Source organism: Bemisia tabaci, chromosome 8, assembly GCF_918797505.1.
Source record: "Bemisia tabaci chromosome 8, PGI_BMITA_v3".
Taxonomy (NCBI): domain Eukaryota; kingdom Metazoa; phylum Arthropoda; class Insecta; order Hemiptera; family Aleyrodidae; genus Bemisia; species Bemisia tabaci.
Genome location: NC_092800.1, coordinates 36,969,373 through 36,994,585, shown reverse-complemented (window position 1 = coordinate 36,994,585; position 25,213 = coordinate 36,969,373). Strand labels below are relative to the sequence as shown.

Genomic DNA, 25,213 nt, shown 5'->3' with positions numbered 1-25,213 from the left:
AATATGTATAGTTTAATAGGACCCATACCCCACCTAATTTTGTGCCGTGCATTCATGGGTACTTTATTTGCCTGTTTGTAGAATTACTTTATTCCGTAAGTTATGATTGCACGCCTTTTAATAACTCATTCTAAGAATGTGCCTAAATATACTAAGCGTGATTATTTTAATTTGTAAATTGTAATTATGTGCATAAAGTAAAACATTACACCCAGTTTTGAGTTGTTACAATTCCTTCATTATTTGGTAAAAAAAGTTGATTTGCCTTGAACTTTTTTCTCTATCTTATTTGGTCATAGAAAGGTGAACTGCTATCAGATTGTTTTGAAAGTATAAATCGACGCATCTGTTTCAATGAAGTTTATTCTCACTAAACGACCACAGAAAATAAGCGAATGTGAAAATCCGAACAAAAAAATATAAAAATGTAAAATGTAAACAAACGCAGGAACAATGAGAGTGAAAAACCGTATTCTGAGTATAAACATTGTGATCACAGAAACATAGAAAAAAGATTATATGGCTGCGCTATGGCTCAACTCTATAAGAGCAAGCGCTCGCAAAGCAATTTGACATCGCGATAAGAATTTGCTGACAGTTGGCCTGGACCAAAAAAATTCGATTCTAAACCAAAACTTCCAATAAATTAAAGGAAAATGTGTTTTCTCAAAGTAGGTAAAACGTTTTAACCCTTTTTTTAAATGAATCTTTCGACAACTCCTAGAGGCGTAATACGTAACAAAACCGGAAAGCTGGAAACAGAGGCAGATCCATCAATTTGGCAATACCGAATTTACTCCATTTAAACCTATGTTAAATAATCGCTTCTGGTCAGAGCACCAAGCCCCTTCAAGAATCGATACATTTCCATTGGTTTAAATGGAGAGAAAACGATGTTGCCAAATCGCTGGATCCGCCAATGGCTTGAAATAGTCAACCCCGAACTTCGGAATCAAGGAAATTAACGCAATTGAGGAAATTAAGGGAATTCGAAGAAGCCATTCAGCATCGGTTTTTTAAGGTGACTTTATAAGCTGGAAATAGTCAACCAACCCTTCGGAATTAAGGAAATTAAGGGAATTCAGGGAGCCATTCAGCATCGGCATTCTAACTTGTAAGTTGGTTTTATAAGCTGGAAATATCAACCCCGAACTTCGGAATTAAGGGAATTAAGGGAATTCAAGGAAGCCATTCAGCATCGGCATTGTAAGTAGGCTTCATGAGCTCCTCCCTACGACTCTCCTTGGAGTCATCATCCTTGGAGTCGTCGCTGATGGAGTGGTAGAGCTTCTTGGCACCCTCGACTCCCTTGTCGAAGCCCTCGCCGATCTTCTGACCGACCTTCTTGACGGCTCCACCGATGCTCGAGGGGCTGAACGTCTCGTCGTTGATGTTGATGTTCACGCCGTCCTTCTTCTCGCAGTTCGAGTGGTCGATCACGCTCAGGTCGTAAGGGTTCACGCCGGCCGCGCTCAGCTTCGAGCGGATCTGAAACAAGGGATGTGCATTCGTCACAGGAAAGAGAAAATTGGGTGTACTGTGTGGCGACTCTTACGATTTAACAGCACCGTTACTCTCTATGATTCGATGAACGCCATATTTTGTGACATAACGGCATGCTACATATATCATCGATTGTTCCATTTTTTCAGCAACTCGTCATTTTTCTCGAATTTTGAGATCGCAGTTCTGTTGTCAGGAGACTAAACAATTCACTTACCAATTTTGACAAACAAATTCAAAGTAATAAAGGCGTGGTTTTTTAGAGGAAAACTATCGCATTCGAGTGCAGTTTCGATATCAGTATCGAATGCAATATTTTTCCTCTTGAAGAACCACGCCTTTATTACGTTGATTTTTTTTGGTCAAAATTGTTAAGTGAATTTTTTAGTACCCTGACAACAGATTTGCGATCTCAAAATTTGAGAAAAATGACACCCATGGGTGTGTATTTTCCCATCCTATGGAATCCAATGGGTTCCCATGGAATTCCTCATGCATCTTTATCCAAGAGTTGAATAAGTGGCATTTGACTCCTCCGCATAAAGATCCTACTAATTGTAAGTACCATTCATTCATGCAAAATTAATTTTGCAATCTAGGTTAGTTCTATAAGTATGCATCAGTGCAAGTTTAAACATCTTACTTACAGGGCCGGATTAAGGGGGTGGCCACATGGGCCGCGGCCCATGGCGGCAAATCTAAGGGGCGGCAAAAATTTGCAATTTTTTAAAGTGTAGGTATAAAAAAAAATCGGATTTATAAAAACAATATTACAAACGAGAAAAGGCGACAAAATCTCTCATTTCCTGAAAGTAGAGTAATTTCTAATTTTTTCGTCTCTTAGTGATACAAGAGACAGCACCTTCAATAAGTCGAGTTAAGAGAGAGACCAAACACGCAATATGGCCTGGAACGGCGCGACTTAGAGAGAAATGATAACGAGGACTTGAGATGAAAAGGAGAAGCCTCGGCGCGGCGATCGGCATGTAACACATATTAGCGCCTACAAGACTGCACGAATACTTCACGCATTGCATCAAACACAGTGCGGTCATTGCGGTCAGCGTGAAACGGATAGCGCCTACAAGAATGCATGAATACTTCTCGCATTGCGCCAAACACGGTGCGGTCTGCGCGGCGCGGCGGCGGAAGTTAAAATCATTGATGCACATTTATGTTTGTTCTTTCATAATTTTTTCGTTCTTATGAATGGAAGGCCTTGTCCACACAGAGATAGGTTTACGGAACTTAACTTTCGCGCAAAGTTCCGTGAACTTTTGCTAGTAGTGTTGACAGGGCTTTCCCAAAAAATGTGTTCAACACGAGTAAATGCGTCTTATGCTTCCCTCCCCGCTGACAGGCTCATTTGATGGTTTTTATCGAGTTTCAAAACGAATGAGAAGGGAGCGGCAAAATACAGGCGGCCCATGGGCGGCAAGTAGGTGAATCCGGCCATGCTTACTTACCTTATCAACGTAAATTTTGTCGAGAGTTTTGGTTCGAGACAAGATGGTAGCTGATAAGCGGTTGGCAAAGGCTAACTTCTGGCACGTGAAAATGGCACCGTATTTATCATAATCAGTTGAAAAAACAGTGTATGCAGCGCTTCCAGCAACACCTATAATAAGGCAAAAAAATTATTAATTTATAGAAATATCACATAAGCCATATCAATTCCGAAAAATGTTTACATTCGTATTCTGCAATAGACATCCAAATATTTTTCCTTCCTCAACGAGTTTTTCGTAAGTGCGAATGAACTTAGTGCGCCATGAGGAACTTATGTATCAATCTCATCCATAAAACCACCTATCTTCATGCGAAAACTAATGGTATCCACGTTGTTTCTGAAGTAAGAAAGAAATATCAGTTTCTATTGCATGCTGGAGTCTAAATATCATGAGCAGACTTCGAGAGAGAAGTTACCTTTTTAACCAAGAAAAAAGGAAAGATAGGACGGGTAACTAACGTTCGATGCTCCCTTCTCCTGCATGTTTGCTACCAGACTTGCAAAATTACCATCGGTAATACTCAGATATTCAATATAGGGAGACACGAATTCATTGTTTTAATCTTGTAAAGGCCTAAAGGAATTCAGGGAGCCTTCATTTTATGAGCACGCAACACGGACATCCCTTGATCATGAATAGTTGCATTAAGGCGCTAACTCCTGCATGGAAGTGGTAGTCACGTCTAAGATATTTGGACTGCATTTTGCAATATGGAACTATAAATTCTGGCCCGGTTTAAAAACAAAGTATGTGCCATTAGTTTCCCTATGCACATAAGTGTTTTTTCAGATGAGCCAGAATTTATAGTTCCAAATTGCAAAATGCAGTCCATTTGTCTCCATGCTCATATCGTCACGAGTTTCATTGCTTATCCCGTCTGCGACATTTGACTTCCATCTTAAACTTTCGAGTGTCACATTTTTTTCTTTTTCCTAATTTAATTTGAGTACCTACATTACGCAAATGTAACAGAAGTCAATAAATATTTAGAAGTGTCGTTATTGCATGGATCCTTAAAAAGTTTCGCTAGTTGTGACGTCTGTTTCAGGCCTCTTTATCAATATTGCTATTTCAACCAGGATCCTAATGATTATGAAGTCATAATCTTTTCTTGAAAACATTTCTTCATTTCGTTTACTGTACTTACTGAGTGGGAAGCGAACTGTCATTTTTGCTGGCGTATCAGGGTCGTTGACGGACAGTTTGCCAGAGTAGTGGTAGTTGTTGTCTACGCTGGCCAATCCCAAAACAGGGTGTTCACTAATTTGTTCGATTTGGTAATGGTCAGGCTCATTGGTGTTGGTAAAGTTGTAAATGACGCAACGACTGCCGGTTGAAGTTTTTTGGATGACGTACCATTTTCCCAGGAACTAGAAACATACATTTTATGAATTAGTAAAGGACAAGTCACTCTCAATGATGGATATCGCGGGGAAAAAAAATTGTGAAATTTTCCTCGGAAACCTCCTTTAGTTGTTATGATAATGGTAAAAATTATATAATAATAAATTTATCAAGTTTAATGTCGTAGACTTTATATTTTGTACTTATTATTGATCTTTATTTTTATTTTAGTAATATTTTAAGTCAAGCCAAACTAATGGTTTCCAAAATTATAATTACATTTATGAATTTAAATTTTAATGAAGAAGTTATTCACACATCTATGCTCTCACGCATTAATGTGTGTGACCATTTAAGAGCCTACTCCGTGGAAGCAAAATTTTAGGTAGAATTGTTTTTGACACGTTGGATCGAGGGATCGAATTATGAGGTTTCCGCTCGGAAAACTCTATGAAAAGTCTTTAAGAATGAACTGTGGGTGGCTTAATTTAATTTTGTGCCAAAAATAGATGTGGAGTTGCATTAAAATCCAAAGATTTCATGCCCTATTAGAAACATTGCATATTAGAATACCGGATAACTTACTGCTGTAAAAATCACTCTTTTCGACCGCTAACTTCATTTTGCCATAGCTCCTATTTGGTTCAACATGTATTGGCGTTTTTTTCCACAAAAAAAGGCCCTAAAAAATTTGTTGGATCCAAACACATTTTCATTCTATCATTCATTTTACCCTTTTGATGTAACCATCCCGTTGCTCTCTCTCTCACTAAGATGCGTTCTCATTTATGATATCGCCTGAGAAACGCCTTCAAATGACTTGGAAACTCATTGCTCGTTGTGTAGGTTTTGTTGCCTATCTTGCTGTTCCAAGGCTCTGCAAACAGTCGGACAATGAGTAGCAGTCTTACCTTACATCACATTTAAACATAAACTAAGAATAAGTCCATTCTCCAATTCTAATTTTACTATTGATAGATTCATACTGTAGGGGTTTTTAAGCCCCTGATGTTACAATAGCTCTCGAATAACTACCCATAGGATTAATCAGACCTCATACAAAAATGTTCTTTCCCACATTTAAATTAATTAAATACAAAGCGTAACTCCGTACTCCGTAGTTAATGAGACAGACAAATAATTTTAATAAATCGTGAGTATAATCAGAAAATCCTTAAGAGTTCTAAAATAATCACAGAATGAGTCAAATTTTTAAAAAAATTTATTCCTCTGCAATCCGAAATTTGGTAAATTATGCATGGAACCTCTCGTTTATAAAAAGAAAATTGTGCTTTATGAAGAATCCTAGAGGATTGGTGAAAAATTAGGGAAATCAATAGAGGCCAAAATATTCTTTACGAAAACGCAAAATAAGAAACTGAAGTGCATTTAACGCAAACCATACAAATAATTGCAAATTATCGGTCGGCTCATTAAAGAAGGACTTATATGCCGCAAAAATCCCTTCTTCGCACTTAACCCATCTTTGTAGCACAGCTCCTAAAATGAAGACCCCACACAAAATTTAAAAAAATTGATTATATAAGACTTTCACTCGAAATTCCAACAAAGTGGTTTCGATTTTCCAATATTTTCCGTGGGGCTTCTCGGAGTCTCTCAGAAGCTTGTGGAGTCTCCTAAAACCCCCTTCGGTAGAGCGCCTTATTTCTGTTCCCCTCTAAAAGAAAAAGAAAAAAAAATCATAATTCCTACCATACTTAAGACTCTATGCTTTATGTAAAAATGTAAAATAGTTTTCAGAGCAGTGAATTTTAAAAACTCTCGCTCAGTTCTTTCAATGAGAGCTTTTTTTATTCAGCTTTACTTGGCGGAAGATGATCTGAATTTAAATGAGGATCCTGAGTCAGCCGGGCTTATCTTTCAAGGTTCCTAAGCCTAGTAACTTCCATCCAAATTATTTACAGGATGAATCAGTTTGCTCTGACGCTTTCGGGGCACGTTTTATTTGCTCTAGGTTTGCGGAGAGTATCAGTCAATCGTATCGTCAGACGTTGGCGTGGCGTGCTTTGCGATATATCGATTGATCTGCCGTTTAAACCTACGGAAAAGGATCGATAAAGAGTATGTGTTCGCAACGAACACCTTGATAATCGATTCTTTATTATAGCAGCAAATGGGGAAATATCGAAACTCGACCATTCACACGCGCCTCGTCACTGTTATTTGTCCAGTATTCTTGCTAAGTATAAATAGGTTTAATCACATTGGTCCTGAGATAAGGACAAGTTTTGGATTAAATGTGTAATTAAAAAAATAAAAATCCCAGTTTTTCGTAGAGCTTCCTGAAATTTCGAAAAAGTGACTGAGGGACCGTTCAAGTATTACGTAACGATTTTTCCCGATTTTACCCCCCCCCCCCCTCCTACCATGTATGCACCCGTAACGCAGCCCTACAACCCACATTCTGAATTATATAACGCTGGCCTGACCCCCCCCCCCCCCCCATTTTCAAAACATTACGGAAAGACTCACTCGGGAAGGGCGGCCGATTTTCAATTTTGTGCACATTTTTTTTCCCCGACTCGGATTTGTTAAGTAACGCTGGGCATGACCCCCCCCTCCCCTTGTAAAGCACCGTAACGCTGGCTCAACCCCCCCCCCCCTAAGTGCGTTACGTAATACTTAAACAGCCCCTTAGTGCGCTTTTTATCCAAAAAATTGTCAGGTACAAATGATTTGCAAAAGAAAGGTACTCACTTTGGACATTTCAAAATTTGGCATGGGTTCGACATTAGGGCAGTCCCCAAGATGGTAGGTATGACCTCGGACTGACCCGAGAAGAACGAAGGTTAGCACGCAGGAAACGGCGAGGAGTGCCATTTTATTGAGCGACCTGAAACAAGACGAACGCAAACACCGGCTGTTATTAAATTTAAATTACTGGACATCGGTCTCCGCCAAGTCGTGACTCATTATGCCTCCTTTCCGATTTTCATTTCCAGTCGCGTCTCGACCTCACCGCATGTGCTGAGGAAAAAAGTCGTATGAGCATTCAAACGTTGCCAAATTTCCCCTGAAAAATTATATATTTAACGAAAGTTACTAATATTTGTAGCACAAGGGAGGGGGTAATTTTGAGCACGAGGGAGTGCTGTAAAGCGTTGTAAAAGTTACGAATATTTGTAGCGCGAGGGAGGGGGGTAATTTTGAGCGCGAGGGAGTGCTGTAAAGCGACTTATATGTATGTACGAATATTTGTTCTTGATATTTAAAAATTTGTTTAAAAACTTCTTCTAATTTAAAAAAAAATGTCTTTGATTTTAGCATTATTTTCTGGCTAAAAAGTTTTTGTGCTTTCGAGGAAAAGATTTTCATTACACTTTTTTTTCGGGCAAATGAGTTTTTTCTTTGCAAATTAATTTTTTTTTTTTTTTGTAATTCAAAGAAATAACTGTGTAATTATAATGACAAATTTAATTTTCCTTTCATTAACAAAAGTAAAAGAATACTTTAAATGTAAAAGAAAACCTTTGAGTAAAAAATGTCTTCTTTGAGAGAAAAAAAGAAAAAATGAAGCTGGAAAAATTCCTCAAAATCAAACGGAATTTTTTTAAATAATTTTTTCAATGTTAGCTACTTTGCACGCAGTATTATCAACATTTCCATTACTTTTTTACGTTAAAGAACATTTTCAATTTTCTCAGAGTAAATCAAAACTCGAATAATAAGATTCTCTGAAAAACTATCAACAAATATTCAAAGGATTCCTGGAAAACTTGTTTTTCATCGAAGGAAATATGGCTACGTCTGATGGCTCATAGTTACCTCATTTATCCTCAGCATGACAGTTCGAAAGAGACAATAACAAATCGGCGAAAGCCGCGGTTAGCATGTGTTCTTATGAACTTTAAGATTCATTCCGGGTTGTACTTACGGTCTTCTTCCGTAACAAGACAGAGCTGTCAATGCGTTTTATTGTCTCGTGCGAAATCCTCGCTGACCAGACTGAAAGCCACGAAGCTAGACGGGCTTAATGCCGGATAGTTGTGATAAGCACGGAATTTGACAGCCGGAATTGAGTGCTTCAACACCAACGAAACAAAGAAACAAAAGGAAGAAGGAGCTATATGGTCGCAGCTTTCAACTTCTGAAAAGACGCGTACAAGTAGACTTAGAGTTTTTAAGGCCGAACAGTTAGAATCGATTATGAGTCTATGGGAAGGACTGCTTCCGTTTGCGGTCAATACTTCATAGTTCTTTCGTAGCATGCAAAGAATGAGTTGAAATAGTAGGTAATGAGGTGAACATTTAGGTATCATTCTTGGGATTGTAGAAGGTGAATCTTTAACTCCAATTCTATGCAAAAAAAGAAGTGTATTATAATACCAATGTCAAAATTGAAAGCGCAAATCTTACCCTGGTAAAAATTGGCAGTAGAATCTGTGTTCCAAAATACCATAGACCTACAGCCGGCTGTAAGATTTCCAATAGCTTCTATAGCCGGCTACACAATTTCTTATAGCCTTTTATAGCCGATGGCGACTAAGCAACAGCCAGGCGATAAAGTGTATGCTAAACGTTACAAATTACGGATGCTAGGACTTAGTGAGTTTTTGGAATACTGCTCTCTTTTTGGGCCGTAGTATCTTGATTTATTTTGCGAGGAAAGCTCCGTACTTTTGATGGATGCCTGCCATTACTAATATATTAGAGCGCCTTCAGTTTCGTATGATACTGTGCAATACCTCTGGTGTGAAATAGTTGCTTCAAGCGCCGTGGCAGGCGGGCAGCCAGCGCGAAACACGCATTGGCGCCTACAAACCTAACAGGGATACTTCACGCGTTGCGCAATGCGTGAAGTATCCCTGTTAGGTTTGTAGGCGCCAGTGCGTCGCCGCTCCGCTTTGTGTTAGGCTCTAATATTTAATCTGGCGGAGTCAGCGTTATTCAACTCATGATTTTGAAATGTTTGCACATCCTGTATGGATTATTCTCATTTTAATTGATGAAAAAAATATGTATTAAAGGAAAATATAATGTGTGTTTTGTAAATATTAAGGTGGTTCCGTATCAAACTTAATGATTTCCAAAGCACACGAATTTCTACACAATTTCTTATAGCCTTTTATAATCGATGGCGAAAAAGCAACGGCCAGGCGATAAAGTGTAAAGCCCGGCGATAGGAACTATAGCCCGGCTGCATAATTTTTTATCGCTTCGTATAGCCCGGCCGTATGATTTTCTCCGCATTCTACAGCCAGCTATATGATGATTTTCTGTAGCCTTCTTTAGCCGGCTATAAGAATTCCTATGGTATTTTGAAACGCAGCTCTTATCGCCAATTTTTACCAGGGTAAACAGGTATGCACCCAGGATTCCTTTAAATTGTAACCCTCGATATAGTCCTCGTGAAAAGTAATAACAATCCTGCACATTTAGGAAGAAAAAATATTGGTTTTATTATTTATTTTTTTTTCAACTAAGGTTTTGGTTATGAAAATTTCAAAAGGGCGTTGCGGTAGCAAGTAGTTTCTTTGTCGTGCATCATTTCGATAATTTTCTGGTCCTATATCCGAGAAAAAGAAAAAGAGGGATGATTTTTATGAGCATTTTGCAATCTTAATATAACATTTCACATGCAGAAGAAATATTCCAAAAACTTATTGTATACTTTTCTCATGAAAAATGTCTGCGTTCGAGATACCCCATAAGTAATGCAGAATTTGGAAAATCAACAGAATAATAAAAATTAGTCAGATAAAGTGCTAAGCAGTTGATATAAACAGAACTGTCCACGTTCCAAGGGTCACAAGATTCCCTCAAAATGTATTAAAATGTTGAGATATTTTAAAAAATATATTTTCTCTAGTGTCGACGAAGAAATATAATGCCAAAAACAGAGCCGCCTTACGCATTTTTTATAAACCTTTGCTTGCATGAATATGCATAGCCCTAAAAGTACCTTTATTTATAGATGTAGTCTGAGTGCTCACAACTGTCACTCTGTTTACCTGAAGATTCTGACGTTGATCTGGAATTTCCCTCGGAAAGAGTCAAGGAAAATAAGCCGAAGCCATAAGTAAATAAAAACCGGTTACTACAATCCACTTAAGGCACGTCTCATCTCGATCGCGTTCAACTGTGACACATGAGCGTAGACAGGTGCAACAAAGTCTATCTACGATCTGACAGTTTATTTAAAAACAATTTGTCGTCCAAAAGTTTAATGGACTAAAATTTAGAGAACACTACTGATTTTTTCAGTAAAGTTGGTAACTCCAACTTTATACTTTGGAATAGGAAAGAACAGAAAAAAAAATTCGGAAAGAAAATATTGTTTAATCCTTAGATGCTCAAGCCAGGTCAAATTGATCCGACCATCTCTTCGGGGGTGTTATAGTGCTCGCACATAGGAGCTTCAGATATTTGTCTACAAATACATCCTTAAAAAAAAAATTAGACGATGAATTGAAAACATCTAGTGTTAACAAAGCCGAAGATAGGAAAAACGTATTTGGGCTTCGTTTTCCAATTCTACTCCCGAGTCTGCTCGAGTCTACCTTATTGGTAGCATAAAACGGAGCATTGCGAGTTCACACCTCGCGCCATCGCGCCTTCAATTTTGCAGATGCAACACGGCCATCCATCGAGCACGAATAGCTGTATCTCTGCGCTGGCATCAACGCGCGTTAAGGCGTCTCTTATTCTTAAAATTTGAGAAAAATTAAGGTTTAATTTGCTCAAATTATGGTAGGATGTGTCCAAATCAATAATAATTTTGAAAACAAATAAAGAGATAAAAAAAATTAAGAACGTATTCAGAGATCTCTCAAGCTCCCTAAAGGACGCGCACGTCTAAATATTGGTATCTTTGTGAAATATTGTGTGTATATCGTACCTCCATACCTAGCCGACTCAATATCTTAACGAATGTTTTAAAATTCTGCTCACAAGACATAAACTCACTACTTTAATATCGATGAACAAGGTGCAAAACCACGTGCCGCCGTTGCGACGTTGTAGATTTTCTGTCGTACTTTATTTTTTCTTTGAAAAACTATTCAAAGTAGTTTCTCGAGAACTTTCTTGATTTTTCTTATTCATCAGCAAAATATTCTGTACATGAATTTCAAGTTATACAATTGGCCCAATAGGGGCAGCAACTTTGAAACATCGCATTAAAGATACGTGGTTTGGCACTTTGGCCATCGATATATGACAGGTCGGCACGCAGGACAAGAGCGTAGTAATTAGTTAATCAAAAAGCATCAGATATACACTCCCATTTACCTTACAGGTGAATAATGGTCTCAATACACAATATTCAAATGCATCTGAAAAGTGAAGGTAAGTTGCGAATATATTCAAGGCAGTCTCATTCACGACTCCTTCAGAATCCCTACTATGAATCACGGCTAGCAGATCGCTACCCGCTGGATGATAATCATATGTGCTTTTGTGAAAGCGCAATACGCGGAAGCGCCTTCAATTTTTATTTAGGCAACACGCGCTATCACTAAGCACGAATAGTTGTATCCAAGGGTTGTGCCGTGGATTTTGCGGCTCTATAAGCGTGTCCACTGAATATTAGCACGTGGAGGGTTCGATGATCAAGCAAACTGTAAGAAACAGCTCATTTTAATGGAGATCATTGTGTGATGAATGTGATTCTTCCGAATTTTATGGACAGATAGATTAGTTTTAATCATTTCGATGGCCTGAATGTCGAAACGAATAAAACCGTTATCAAGAAATAAAACGGCGTAAATGCTGTTGATTCCACCCTCAAATCTGTGGCGGAGATCAACAGCAAAAACGCGTTTTCATACTTTGAAAATATGCTGTTGTGTGGTCCCACATTCTGTGGGGACAATCTCGGATTTTTCGTCGGAGATGTAGTGTGATGCCACACTCTGTGGGGCGAATCAGCGTAGCCGATTTTTAATCATCCAAACGATTTCTAGGAGTCTTTCGGACGATTAGTGGCAAATTGACAAAGAACGGAGGCTTCTTTCAATAAAATTTTCCGGTCAGAGGCTTCTGAGCCCGTTTTCTCAAAACTTCATTTTTGCACTTACTACTCTCTTCGCTATCACGGCATCGATGACATGCGCGGTTTGGTGCGGCTGTCCGAGGAGAAAGACCCCGATGCGACGATGGGGTAATGCTCGGTAACGCAACACAAACAACCGAGAGAATCGAGTCAAATACATTCCAAGGATAGCGCGTAACAGTCGAGTCCGATTGTATTTACCGTCTTCATCTTCGGCTCGTGGCAAGGGGGGAGGGGGTGGGAAAATGACGTTGAACGGTCCGATTGTTGCCCGCGCGCGTCGACTCCGACGGCAAATTACTGAGTTGGCGAGTGCTAACGCAAGTCGAAGGTGATTCAGTTCATCGGAGCCATCGGTGTCAAATCGAGCCGTTGATGTCACAAATGACGAAAGCGTGAGGATTGGAGCGAATTTTTCAGGAAAAATGGGCCTTCTCATATGAAGAGTGAAAATTTAAAAGAAGGCAAGCGACATCAGGAGTTGCTAGGATTGCGCATGTTGTCCCTCAAAGTAAAACAGCCTAAATTCCTCCGCTTCATTGGATTTGTATGAGAAAATTTTCTCTAAATTTTGATCGTATTTCCAGACATCTGAAGACTGTTTCAACCTCTCTTTGTAGAAGGATTTTATCATAAGTCGCAGGTAAATAGTCAAATCCGGTCCTTTTCTCTAATGTCTAGGCAAATAATCCAATTTTAAAGCCCTGCCGAAAATGATAATTTAGCTCAGCGGTGAAAATTCTGAAGAATTTTATAAAGTACCAACATTTTCGAAGAATAATCCTTGTTACATATTTGGAATATTTTCAAGTGAAAAATCAGAAGAAATCTCAAAATTCTAATCCAAGATGATGTAATTTGACTATTTGCCCAGACATTCGAAAAAACTCCTGATTTTATTATCGAAGCGATTTTTGCGTACTGTCCGCCAACAGACGATCTGACTGGAACGAACAGAATAGTATTAAGCGTGTTGGAAGTAGTATTGTGGTTGCGCGCAACTCACGTGTACAGTGTGACTCATTCATTTACTCGGGCCATTCATAACAACCGCGCCTTTTCTGTCACTCCATTATCCATTACCACCACCACTACTGTCATGATAGCGAAGATAGCAGTAAGTGCATGCTGGGATGAACCTCGAGACACATAAAAGCATATGCTAACCATGGCTCATACAGAAATGAACTTTCTGCTCCGTGCGCAATCACGACAGACTGCACGTCAAAACGAGCATCAACGATCGAGATTCAGGGACCCGAGATGAGGCAATGCTAGAAATTCCTTTAAAAAAACATGTCGATAAATTTCGAAAAACTGTCCAAAATCCTTATAAATAGTCAACAGAATAAGTCTGGCTGAAAATTGGTTTCGAGAAGTTCACGTAATCGGATCCTATGGGCAAACCCCGATGGTCCCTCGAAAAAAAGTTATTTTATCAATGACCTCCATTAGCGCTGCCTTCCTAAGGAAAAACGCCGTATGGACATTCGAGAGTTGCCAAATCTCCTCGGACAAAACGTGAATTTTCGGGGTAAGTTATGCATATTCCTCCATGAAATTTTCAGATATTTTAGATTAAAATGCGCACGCAATCGTCTGAAAAATTTGAAGAAAAATATTCACAACTTTTATGGTAAGTTTGTATTTTATCAAAGGAAATTTGGCTACGTCTGAAGGCTCATACGGCATTTTTCCGTAGCACGGCAGGATATGTGTGACCATCTACGGGAGGAAGCCTCAGCTCACAGTGGCTAAAAATTGAGACATTGATACCAAAGTATAGCGAAGCATTGTACGAACATTGTTGGACGAAAAAACTCTCAAAATGGTGAAACAAACTGGATTGACGGCAATTTAAAGTTTGCAGTTCAAAAGGTTAGTCTCCAGAAACACACCAAACATAAGAAAACGAATTAATCCCCTTGTAGGACACTTGAGAGGTTTCCACCGAAATCTCGAAATCGCAAGAAAGTCCATCTGAACATTTTCCAACTCGTCGTAGACAGTCGCATAGTCGGGATCAAAAATTATCTAGGCGCATGAGGTCTCAGTCTAGCTTCTGAGGGTCAGAATGACTCGTAAACACCCGCGGATGTATCATCCCTAGGGAATTGCCAACATGATGAGAACGATTTTTCTGATCGAAGGCTGTTATCACTTGCATCAATTACTTATACTATTGAATACTGGTACTTATTTGGACCATGTGCGAAGCCTCTATAAATCCTCCAGTAATAATTAGGCCATTGAATCGATCATGAATGAACGTTATAGGTAGGAGTTCAATGACGCAAACTAACTCGCTGAAGAATATGCAATGGCGTATAATTATACTGATGATTAAATTATGAGAATGATACGTTGGTTGAGATTTGACTCGAAATTATACATACAGGTCAACCAACGCACCAGCAATACCAGCCTATTTTTACGCTCTGTATGTCGCTCAATCGTAATTGACTCCTATCTGCTCAAAGATTATGATCCCAATGACACAGCTCCTAATCTCTGCCACTACTCCTTGCTGTTAACCTTCTAAAATATTCGTGTCATGAAATTTTCAGTTTTTTGAAAATTCAAATATTCCATAGTGGGCTAAGAACTTGACTGAAATATCGACAGAACGAGAACAGTCTGTAAAGAGCGCACAGTGGATCGAGTCAGGAGAGATCGGACAAAATTCGGAAACTTTAATGAGCTTATAACTCCGCTTATACAAAATTTTGTGGCTCTAAAACTGGTTCCATTGGTTTTCTCGTGAAATTTTCTTTCAGATAATAATTAAAAATTAAAATCTGACGAGATGAACCTCAAAATTTGCAGTTTTAATCAAAAATTGCACGTCCGACCTCCCTGATTGACTCGATCCTCTGTGGGGTGCAAAGCAGGGCCGGATTAAGGGGGTGGCCACATGGGCTGCGGCCCATGGCGGCAAATTTGGGGGGCGGCAAATTTTGTAATTTCTTCAAATGTAGGTATCAAGAAAAAAATCTGATTCAGAAAAAAATTACAAACGAGAAAAGGCGAAAAAAGCTCTCATTTCCTGAGAGTTAAGTACGTAATTTCTAATTTGTTCGTCTTTCGGTGTTACAAGAGACAGACTATTGAGAGAGAGAATCCAAACACGCAATTTGGCCCGGAGCGGCGCGGCGCAGAGAGCAATGATGACGAGGACTTGAGATGGAAAGGAGAAGCCCTCGGCGCGCCGCGCCGGTCGGCATGAAACACATATTAGCGCCTACAAGACTCCATGAATACTTCACGCATTGCGTCAAACGTAGTGCGGTCAGCAGCGATCGGCGCGTGAAACGCATAGCGCCTACAAGACTGTAGAGATACTTCACGCATTGCGCCAAACACAGTGCGGTTGGCGCGGTGGCGGAAATTAAAAATATTAAACCACATTCATGTTTATTCTTTCATAATTTTTTCGTTCTTTTCTTATGAATGGAAGGCCTTGTCCACACAGAGATAGGTTTACGGAACTTAATTTTCGCGCAAAGTTCCGTGAACTTTTGCTGTAGTGTTGACAGGGCTTTCACCAAAAATGTGCCCAACGCGAGTAAACGCGTCTTATGCACCCCTCCTCCTCCGGCACGTTCACTTGATGGTTTGTATCGGTGTTTCAAAACGAATGAACGCCCTGGCTCTTAACAAATGAATACATTTCAACTCTTCCTTACTGATTAGTTTTTTATGACTTCCTCTTTTTTTTCGTTCGTAGGAAAAAGGAAACGAAACATAACTCCAGTTGCCCATAGGCGTACTTGATGAGTGCCGACACAATAGACAGCGTAAATTTACGTACCTCGCGGATTTTCTCACCCACACAAAACTACCGACCGCATCTCCACAATTTAGATGAAATCAGAAGTTCAGATTAATACTTTGCCACGGGTATGATCTCACGTGGCTGGAAATTTTCAATGGGCATTGCCTATTCACTGTCCTTGAAGGAATCACCACGTCTCAAGTGCGATACAAATGAGAATTATTATTGTTCGTTGATGGAATAGGGGTCAAAAAACTTCAACTGGCAACCAGTGGTGATTCAAACGCAAGAAGGCAACACTGGATTTCGTCCATTTAAATGCATGGTAAACAATCGATACACATCGAGATGGGCCACATCCTGTGAAATTGATGTTTTATGATGGAATCAAAATGAAGAAAAATGATACTTTGAAAAAAAAAATTCGGTAAATCCGAACAAGTTAGGATCATATGGAATCAGGTTTTGTTCGGTGCACACAACCGAATTATTCGGTCTGTTCAACCGAACTGTTCGGTTTGTGCGACCGAACCATCATAAATTCTTACAGTTCGGTTCATTGGACCGAACAGTTCGGCTGAGCAGACCGAATAATTCGGTCGTGTGTACCGAACAAAATCGTGGTTCCATATGATCCTAACTAGTTCGGATTTACCGAACTTTTTTTTCAGTGTACTTTCCCGTATCGAAGACTCTCCTACAGTTCGAATGTTATCATGCTAACAAAGTGTGCGAAGCAAATTCCTTAATATTTTTAAAGAAATCCTTACAAACGTTTTCTCGTAAAAAAATTGTCCAGGTTAAATTTAACAATAGCTGATGTGGCTTAGTTCCTTTCTGCTAAACGCGGTCCAATATGAATACAAACGTTAGTAGGCGTCAATCCAACCATTAGAACAAGATTTTGAGACCAGCGCAACTACGGAGGCCTATGCAACGTCAAAGAAATGAAGAGAATCCTTCTGAAAATTGGAGGATCTTCGATAACGCGGAAAAAATATTTGGAACAACCGACGCACAATGGAAAGAACCACTGGGTGACGTCAAACATAAAATTATTTACAGAAACTGCAAATTTTAGTCCTTGTTTCGTCGGGATATGAAACCGGGTGCTTATTCTTTTTTTGAAGGAAATTTTACGAAAAAATATATGGAACCACTTTCAAACATTTACGTTTTATATTCGCGCAGGTAGAACCAACACTTTTAGCTTTTAAACTTTCCACATAATATATCCGACCTCTCCGATTGGCTCGCTCCTCTGTGCGCCGACTAAAACCAATGTCGATCCACCACGGAATCATTTTCACCTCGATCCGCGAAATCCTCGAGAGTCACCGTCGTGCCCCAATGAACAGCTACAGTAATAATAATGTTCATTTAGTAATTGAATCGGTGTTTAGGGCGTTATGGATTTCACGGTGGATGGTACCAGATGAGAGACTCATCAATTTTTGCGAATTTCCTGATTTGCTCGATGGATTTAGAATTTGTTGTAGAGATCGGATTGAGAGGCTTAATCTCTTGGCATGAAAATTCTGACTCAGTGTTTCAGCCGTAAGAAATGAAGTACCTCGAGGCCATATCAAAACGCCCCCATGGACTTACACCCTTTCTTGAAAAAATCGATTCGATAACCATCAGGCTTTCCTCCTTAAATTAAATGGGTTGAAAAATTAAAGGGGTGGGAACTACGAAACCGAGAAAAAATCACAGTACGTCCTATAGACTAATTATAACGTCATCATTATCTTTAAAACGTCATATTTTACGTAACTTTCTCTGAGGAGACATTACGCCTACTTCCTCCAATGAGACCTCTTTTCTCTCTGGAATCGCGGCCGCCTAATCTGTTTTTAATACTCCTTACTTCGCTGCAAAAAAGAAATTACCCAATAGCCGGAAACGTCTCAAAATACGCATAGCTTTAAGTTAGCGTCTCAGCAGAGTGCGGAAGAAGTGGGCAGATCTGACCAGAGTCAACCTAACTGCATTTCACGTCGTCTAATTTCTTCTCTTGTTTTATTTATTGTCAGGGAAATAAAACACAAAACGCCTTGATACCTCTTGGGAATTTCCTCTTAATTATAAGAAATAAAACTCAGAGATTTTGCAGTTAGAATGTTGTTCGGTTTTTTATCTAAAAAATAGAACTTAAACGAAAACTATTGCGCGATATCTGATGTAGTTGGACTGATTTGTGTAAAATAAGCCTAGATAATGACCTTAAAATGATTAGTGTTAATAAAATTTAAAGGAAACTCGTCACCAAAGTATCGCAAGCGCCATTTGAAGTTACAAAATTTCCGCCGCCATTTTATTTCTTTACAGAGAAATTTTTGGTTGAATCGGTTTGAAAAGTTCACCGAATTTTACCAGCAGTACAAAGAAAATTTAGTGAAATTTTCGGACAGCTTTGTTGAACAATTTCTCTGTAAGAAAATAAAAGGGTGGCGGAAATTTTGAAACGTCGCATGGCGCTTGTGATACGTTGGCCGGAGCTTGACGACATGAGGAAGAGAACGGAAAAACACAGCATTAGAGCGCACTTTATAAAACTGCTCTATCATGGATATAAATCACTCTGCTTGGAAATACAAGCAAAAATGAGGTACTGAAATGGTTGTCCATCAAAAAGAGGAGAACTGCAAAGCATGGAAGGTTATCCTGCCTTGCTAAGGAAAAACGCGTATGAACACTCGAGAGTTGCCAAATTTCCCCGAATAAAACATGTATTTTTGTGGAAAATTATGCGTATTTTTCCTTGAAATTTTCAGATATTTTAGATTAAATCGTGATCTAAATTGATTGAAAAATTGGAGGAAAAATATCCACAATTTCCTCAGTAAATTCGGTTTTTCTTGAAGGAAATATGGCAACGTCTGAAGGCTCATACGGCGTTCTTACTCAGCATGGCAGTATACGAGAATGACTCAACGAAGATAGAGCTCATCCAATGGAGACTCCTGGTCTTCGGTGGAAAATTTTACGGTGAGGAAAAAAATGGATTAAACACATTCTCAGAACTGAAGAACTAGATGACATAAATGAACGGTGATTAGGTATTTTAAAGATACGAGAAGCTCCAAATATTCTTGGAACTTTAGAGAAGCCATATTCGATCCAATTTTTACCGCTTCATTTGTCTCTGACTTCGAAGGCGCCCGCCGAAAATTTCAATTTTTAAGGGTTAAAACACAAACAGTTTCTTAAAAAGGTCCCGCTGACCCCCTCCTGCGAGACAGGTATCTCGCAAGGCTAATAAGATCGCACTTCAATTTTCAAGTGAATCTCATGAAATTTCAAAAAGTTCCTACATAGTTTCATGAAAAATAGCCTGTTACATGATTTTGAAATTTCATGGGTAAATTGAAATTTTCATGAAATTTCAAGTAAAATGTTAAGTTCTCATTATTTATGAAATTTTCCATTTCAGCCCGGAGAACCTCTCATTCAAATTTACCAGCCCCCCCCCCCTCTCACCCATTCGCTTCCTTCAGATTTTAGTAGAGCAAACTATCTCTTTCTGAAATAATAGAAGCATCATGTAATTGCCTTAAGCTATCAAACGAATTCTCGGTCATCACACCTGCAAATTCATATCTTCCTAATCGACCTCTTAAGCTCAAAAGCGACCTATAACCGAAATTTTCAAAACTTTTTTTTACATCGTTTTTCCTGATTTCACAATACTAGTTTTAATCAATTTCCGATTAACTGCAGCGCCTCCGGTCCCAGCCACCACTCTGAATAGGGATGTAATCGGGGCTGTATTGTAGGACTACAAACTGGATGTGATTTCAAAGAAGGCCATTGCCATCTTCCTGATCGCTTAACCGCGCGATGGTTCGGACCTGAGGGAAGCGACGGGAAAGAAGGCGATCGAGTTCCCGAGACTCCACTTCGTCGGGATTCAGCGGCGAGTTATCGTTATTTCCCTATTTGAAGCTATGGTAAAGAATCGATTATCGATGTATTCGTTGCGAGCACCCTGTATATCGATCTTTTCCCATAGGTTTAAATGGCAGATCAATCGATACATCGCAAAGCACGCCATGCCACCGTCGGGGTTAGTAACACCATCCAAGAGTATGGAAGAACGGGAACCAATCTCAGATAAGATCAAGGGTCAAGGTCGATACTTGTTTCGGTCCAAGTCCAACTGGTGCGGTGCGGTGCATCCAGCCTCATGCTCATCGCTCAACTCTGTGGAGCCAACACTGATGGAATTAAGATGCTATTTTTCGAAATGCTTGCTCAAAATGATCGCATTTTCAGCGTGAGTGCCAAAATACAGTTGGAAATAATATTTCCAGTCATCGATTAATTTTTTTTATCTCCTGAAGATTTATTATTTTAAGCCCAATTTACACTATCAAGCTTTTCATCCGACACAATTGAACGAAAATTCGGATGAAAAGTTGAACGCAAAAAAATTTGATTCAATTACTCTCTGTTCAACGTGACGTCACTTTCAACTTTTCGTCAAATTGTCGTTTCCTTGCATCAGCATCACACTATCTAACTTTTCATTGCAAGTTTTACATTCAAGAGTTGAACGAACAGTTTGAAAGTGTGACTTGGGCTTTAGCATTTGTGATATTCTTTCTGGAAGGGAATTTCGACAGACTATTGCCATGCTGTGCCGCTCTCTGATTGGTTCCCAAGTGGGAGAATAGAAAACATCAAGAAAGGCTGTTTCCACTTGATCATGATATAACAAAACTGTAGACGCTGTTTTGAGAAAAAATGTGAGCATGTTGCCCCCCCCCCCCCCCAAAAAAAAACCCTGTGTACATAGCTCGTGCGCTCAAACAGCTCCCATGTTCGGCTATCAAACCTGTGGGTTCATTGCACAGACGCATGATGGAGGAAGAAGAAAACTACGTCTGGTTGATTGTCTCACGACAAATTAGCACTGATTCATAATTGCAACTCGCAAAGTCATCGAAAATGGGCCCGTGCGATCATTGGAGAGACAGCCGCTTACTGATTTTTTTTTCAAATCAGCCAGCGCTAATGGTTTTTTATCATGCGGCTCCGTCGGGATATCAGTCAGCTACGACTGATTTTCGATCAGAATATCATTACCAGGCCGTTGCTTTGTTTTGCAGCGAAATGAATTTACATTCATTAAGTTCCTTTGTGCTCTGAGCAGGAGAAAGGAGAGAGCCTGCGCAAAATAACTGATTTGTGTGCATGCAAATCCAGAGTTCTATCATTAGAAGGTGAGGTGCCCCTCAAAAGTCCTGCGGGGTGTCGGTAGCTGAATGTACATATATGCATGTAGTATGTGTTCGGTGAAGGATTTTCAAGTGTCAAGTATCACAAGTACCATGCGACATTTAAAAATTTCCGTCTCCATTTTATTTTTTTACAGAGAAATTGTTCAACGAAGCGTTTCCGAAAATTTCACTGAATTTTCTTTGTACATGTGCAAGCTGAAAGGCTGAAATTTTCAAACCGAGTCAACCAACAATATCTCAGTAAAAAAGGCGGCGGACATTTTTTAATGTCGCATGGCGCTTGTGATACCTTGGCTGGAAAGTGACGAAATTATGGGCGCCTTCTTTTAGCCTGGTAATGTCCGAGAGGACAGTTTTTTTAGCAGGTCATCCATTTCTCGTAAAATCGTTCATAATCGTCCAAAAATTCTTGGATATTGTTCCAGTGATTCAAAATCCATGAATTTTATGAGAATGAGACTTATTAGTAAGTTTACAGTTTTATCACAAGCAAGACAGCCATATCGATGGTGAGAGTAATAAACCAAGCACATCAAGTTCGCAGGGGAATGTTGAGGAATATTTCCTCAAAAAATAAAACATAAGCGTCATTTGTGAACATTTCAATCGAATATTGGTGCTTTCATTATCGATGTGTGCTATCTTTTACATATTTGGGTGTTTACATTTTTACACACTTACTGGTTTGACACGACTCTCAATCTCTTAAAAATAAGATGAATTTTGCTGTTCTAGCGACATCAATTAATTTTCTTAAATAAGATTGGTTGAATTTTGAGAAAAACTTAAATTTAAAAATTTAGCTTCACTCGCTCCTCCTTTTGGTTACACATCAGAGAGGTTTTAGCTCTACTAAGTCTCTTACGTTCTAAAAATAGGACATAGGATCGCAGGAGGAACGTTAGTTTGGCGCCTTAATTAAGTTAAAGAACATTTTTCGCCTTCATTTAGACGATTAGGCAAAAACAGAACCTAAACGTTCGAATAGCGGTATCGTCGGTGATCAATTTGCTCCATTCGCATTTACAAGACGGACAGCAGTCAGGTGAAATTTCGAGGCTACCATTTAAATCGGATAAAACATTTATTTTGAGTCTGTCAATTGACGCGTTACAGAGAGTAGAGCCTCTATTATTATTCTTGTTTTACTGAGGATCGGAAACATTAACGTTGTGGCTTGATTTCTGCCACGGAGGGGGGGGGGGGGGGTTGATGATGGAGATTGAAAGAGTCATAGGAGTCAGTCTAATACGAACTTTTAAAAATCAGGAACAGACTCGATCAATCTGTATACTAGATGAAGAAAAAAAAACAAGACAAAAAATAAAAAATAAAATAAAAACAAATGATTCCCTTCTCGCCGAACCATTTGAATAACCCAGTAAGATGTGGCCGCTCAATCTTACGGAGCAAATAATATCTCTGTTCGTTTATTTTTTGTCCACTATTTTTAGTTCATATTTCAGTGAGTAAACTTACTGAAAAAAAATTATAGCATTAATTTTGAATAAAAAAAATAATGATTTACTCTATAATTCGTAAAATCAGTTAATAATTGGCGTTCCATATGAATAATGGAAGGATGCATATTGTTAAATACATTTTAGAGTGAGCCATACTCCAGTTAAGTAAAATTATAGCATCTGCAGTTGGCTGTGTTTATAATTCCTCGAACTAAAACTTTACTCTTCGTAATTGTGAATAACCAATCCTTTCATTCTAATAATGTAAAAAAAACAATTTTAAGTATTACTGTAATCATTAATAAATTAATCAATTCGAAAATTACTAAAGCCAGGAACCAGTTTCCAAGAGCCAGTTTTGACTTGTATTTACTTGATGTCAATAATGTTATCTCGGTGCACATTAAAACCCTTGGAAAGGAATTGAGAAAGAGCCGTTGGTGTAAGAGCACTTAAAAAATACATACCGGCTTGGAAGCATTTCGGGAAAAAATCTAGCTATAATCAAACAACAACACTAGCGCGGAGAAGTCGGATCGTAAGACACCTTGTTCAGAGCACTGATGAAGGATGACTAAACACGTTACTGATTAGCCACGGCGGAGAGGTAGTTGCCGTGCCGACAACGGGACGGAGGTGATAGCATACCGGTTTTGCTCTGGGAGTCAGTTTACCTCGTCTGTGGATACAAAAACAAGATGAGGGGAGGGGCTTGGAGGACAAAGCGCATATAAGTGCAGTTTTTGAAAAAATGGAGATGTTGCATGTGTGAGGGATTTGCGATTTGACCATGGATACTTGTGTAAAAGTTCGCGAGAAACACGATGGTGCCACTGGTTTTCTCTGAAATCATCTCCCAAGCTCAAAAAAAGCTCTCAAGTTGAGGCCAAAATGGAGGAGATATCCCACCCTACCCTGAGAGTCCACCTCTACATCAAGACAAACTCTCCATGCAAAGATAGGGAGCAAATACATTAGCAGGGTTGCCGTGTTTTCAGTTTTGGAGTCCCCAAATAAAGTGGCAGCCCTGCCAATGTATTTGCTCCCTATCTTTGCATGGAGAGTTTGTCTTGATGTAAAGGTGGACTCTCAGCGTAGGGTGGGATATCTCCTCCATTTCGGCCTCAACTTGAGAGCTTTTTTTTGAGCTTGGGAGTTGATTTTCGTCGTTTCTTGTTTGTCTATGGCAAGGGAGTTGAGCCATGAGCCATTGCAGTCGAGGATGCCCAGTAGCATCTGACGACGGAAGAAAATGAAACGCAGTTACTAAAAATATCCCTCTGTACTGAAAATCTTGAAAATAGCTAGAAATTTTCCAAGAAGTATACTTCTTTGAAAATTTAAGAAGAATTCTATAGTGCCCTAGCGTGTTTCTGAAAATCTATTCACCTTTTGCGAAATTTTTGATTAAATTTTTCACTTTTTCTTACGAAACAAGGGTTGCATGTGAATTCGTAGTGGTTTTTCACGGAAAACACGGGCCCCCTCCGGGGCCCGGGCTCCGGCACCAGGGACCCAGTATCCCCCCCTTGTGGTGGGCCTGCCTTCATGCACGCTGGGCGTGTCGATTTCCTCTGAAATTTTTGCAGTGGTGAATGCATAGCTGAAGTGCGCTTCAGCTTGAATTGTATTTACAAATGGGTGGTTTTTCTACGAGGATTAAAAATGAACGAGTGGTACGGAATATAACAAAAGAATATGAACTATGCAAAACGATAATCCGGGTATCGGAACTTGGCTGTTTTGAAAACGCCTTCAAATGCGGCGTGATACCTGACGCATTCCGGAGAGTTCAAATAGTTGTATCATTGCGCCGAAAGAATGTGACGGAAGATTTAAATGGAGATAGCCTCCACGCACGCTGGGCTTGTCGATTTCCTCTGAAATTTTTGCAGTGGTGAATGCATAGCTGAAGTGCGCTTCAGCTTGAATTGTATTTACAAATGGGTGGTTTTTCTACGAGGATTAAAAATGAACGAGTGGTACGGAATATAACAAAAGAATATGAACTATGCAAAACGATAATCCGGGTATCGGAACTTGGCTGTTTTGAAAACGCCTTCAAATGCGGCGTGATACCTGACGCATTCCGGAGAGTTCAAATAGTTGTATCACTGCGCCGTATGAATTTGACTGAAGATTTAAATGGAAATAGCCTTCATGCAGGCTCGCCACATCCCATCTCGGGCCCTGGTACCAGTTTTAAGGTCCGGGCCCCAAGCACGGAGGGGGGGGGGGGGTCCGAGAGACATCCCCCGAGAAATTTTAGAATTTATACGACTAATTGGAAGCTTGGAATTTGAAGCTTCCCTAGAGAATTTTTCCATCAATTTATGCGGAATAATTATGTTTTTTTT

At 39.4% G+C, this 25,213-nt stretch overlaps 1 protein-coding gene across 1 annotated transcript; it reads right to left on the bottom strand.

The window, feature by feature from the left end:
• Positions 1-345: 345 nt before the first annotated feature.
• LOC109038767 (apolipoprotein D) lies at positions 346-23,487 on the bottom strand. The gene is made up of 5 exons (XM_019053953.2): positions 23,324-23,487; positions 7,077-7,212; positions 4,162-4,384; positions 2,970-3,121; positions 346-1,488 (listed from the first exon to the last, which is right to left on the bottom strand). The coding sequence occupies exons 1-5, from the start codon at positions 23,335-23,337 to the stop codon at positions 1,180-1,182; spliced, it is 834 nt and encodes a 277-aa protein (XP_018909498.2). The 5' UTR covers positions 23,338-23,487; the 3' UTR covers positions 346-1,179.
• Positions 23,488-25,213: the final 1,726 nt, after the last annotated feature.